The sequence below is a fragment of the Arachis ipaensis genome, chromosome B04, assembly GCF_000816755.2.
Source record: "Arachis ipaensis cultivar K30076 chromosome B04, Araip1.1, whole genome shotgun sequence".
Classification (NCBI taxonomy): Eukaryota; Viridiplantae; Streptophyta; class Magnoliopsida; order Fabales; family Fabaceae; genus Arachis; species Arachis ipaensis.
The window spans coordinates 2393631-2395140 of NC_029788.2; the positions used below are offsets into that span (position 1 = coordinate 2393631).

The 1510-nt window shown below is 44.0% G+C and overlaps 1 protein-coding gene across 3 annotated transcripts in view; it reads left to right on the forward strand.

Moving 5' to 3' along the window:
• Positions 521-1510, forward strand: part of LOC107638255 (protein PRD1) — a 7623-nt gene continuing 6633 nt past the window's right edge. For 2 of the 3 annotated variants that reach the window (XM_021120414.1, XM_021120413.1), the window contains exon 1: positions 1067-1085. Coding sequence is in view for 1 of the 3 variants with exons in the window: in XM_016341438.2 (XP_016196924.1) it covers positions 633-1085 (453 nt within the window). In the remaining 2 variants the exon portion in view is untranslated. Of the gene's footprint in view, positions 1086-1510 lie in introns of all 3 variants that reach the window. The other variant, XM_016341438.2, reaches the window with a different exon arrangement.

Sequence of the window (1510 nt, forward strand, 5' to 3'; positions counted from 1 at the left end):
CACCATCTGCGACGAACCCAAGCCACACTCATCATCCAAGTCGTTCTTTCTCTCGGTCCAGACCATCGCCAACGAGCCACTCACCAGTCTTGCACCTCCTCCATAGAACCCTAACTCAGCCCCTGTTCTCACTCTCCCTTCTACTCCAACGAGTTGCCGGTGACGTTGCCACCATCATCAGTTTCTCATCGCCGAACCTTCAGAGCAACTACCGTAGTTAGCGTCTCTCTCGTCGAAACAGAACAAGCTTACTCCTGCCTCTCAGAGTTTGGCTCAGGTGAGAATTACTCAATTCGTTCAATTTCCTATATAGTCTATTTGAGTTTGGCAATTGATTTGTTGTAAGGGCATTAAGTGGTAGCACTCTGTTCTTCTGAGTTCAATGAAAAGTTGAAAATTATGATAATAAGGATAATTTGAAATTTTTATGTGATAGTTTTCTTTTTTCATGGGTAGATATGTTAACATTTTCAATTTTTGGGATGGCAGTTTACGCGGCAAAATATAAATAAAATAAAAATTTCGGATCTCCTCATGCGTCAGCACATTTTGCTGTTACTTTGGCGCCAAAAGTAAGTTTGAACATACAGAAGCCTGGTCCTCATCGTTTCTGAGCTTGAACCCGGACGAGAATGTACGATTCGCAGGAAGTGGATTTGGATTTCGAAGAAGAAGCTGACACTGTCTTCATCAACGACATCTCATGCTCCCAGGGCCACCGTTCCTCCTTAAATCTCCGCACTCAGCTCGGCGGCTCCATCTGCCTCCTCTGCTTCTCCAACCTCGTCTCAAACCCTCTCTCCCCAACCGTCCACGTGTCCTATGCTCTCTCCCAGATCGAACGATCCCTCTCTCACCCTCCCTTCCTCCGATCGGTGCTCGCATTCCACCCTCACTTCTTCCTCTCTCCTCTCGTCGCTGCTCTCTCCTCCTTCGACGATGAGCCCATTGCTGCGCAGATTATCCGCCTCATTGTCGATATCTGCGCCTCCGATGATCCCTCCGTTCGACAAGAGTTCGTCAGTCGGGTTTCCGATAAGATTGCCTCCGGTACTCTGGCCTGGAGCTCCCGTCAATTGCACATGGTAATTTTGATTTACTTCCCGATCAAATATGTTTTGGATTCTTGGTTTCGTCTGATTATTTATTTGTTTAAATACCTTACATGAAATCAAACGTAATGCGGTGATATGTTTTTTGCGTGTAACGAATTATTGATCTAGTGATGCTTTTAAATTGTGATTGTTGTTATGTTGCATTTACTGAATTGGGGAAATTGGACTAAAATTGAAGTTGTTATGAATTTATATGCATTTCCAAGGCTTCCAAAACTATGAGATTTTGCTCTGACTGAAATTTCTGTAGCCGCAATCACTGTAATTTCTGTGATTGTGGATGCAGTCATGGTTGTTGTTATGGTGGCGGGCGACAAATTTAAACTTAACATATGGCTCTATGCAGTCTTGGAGTACAATTAACTGTCCATATGACTTCAAAGTCATGAGTTCAT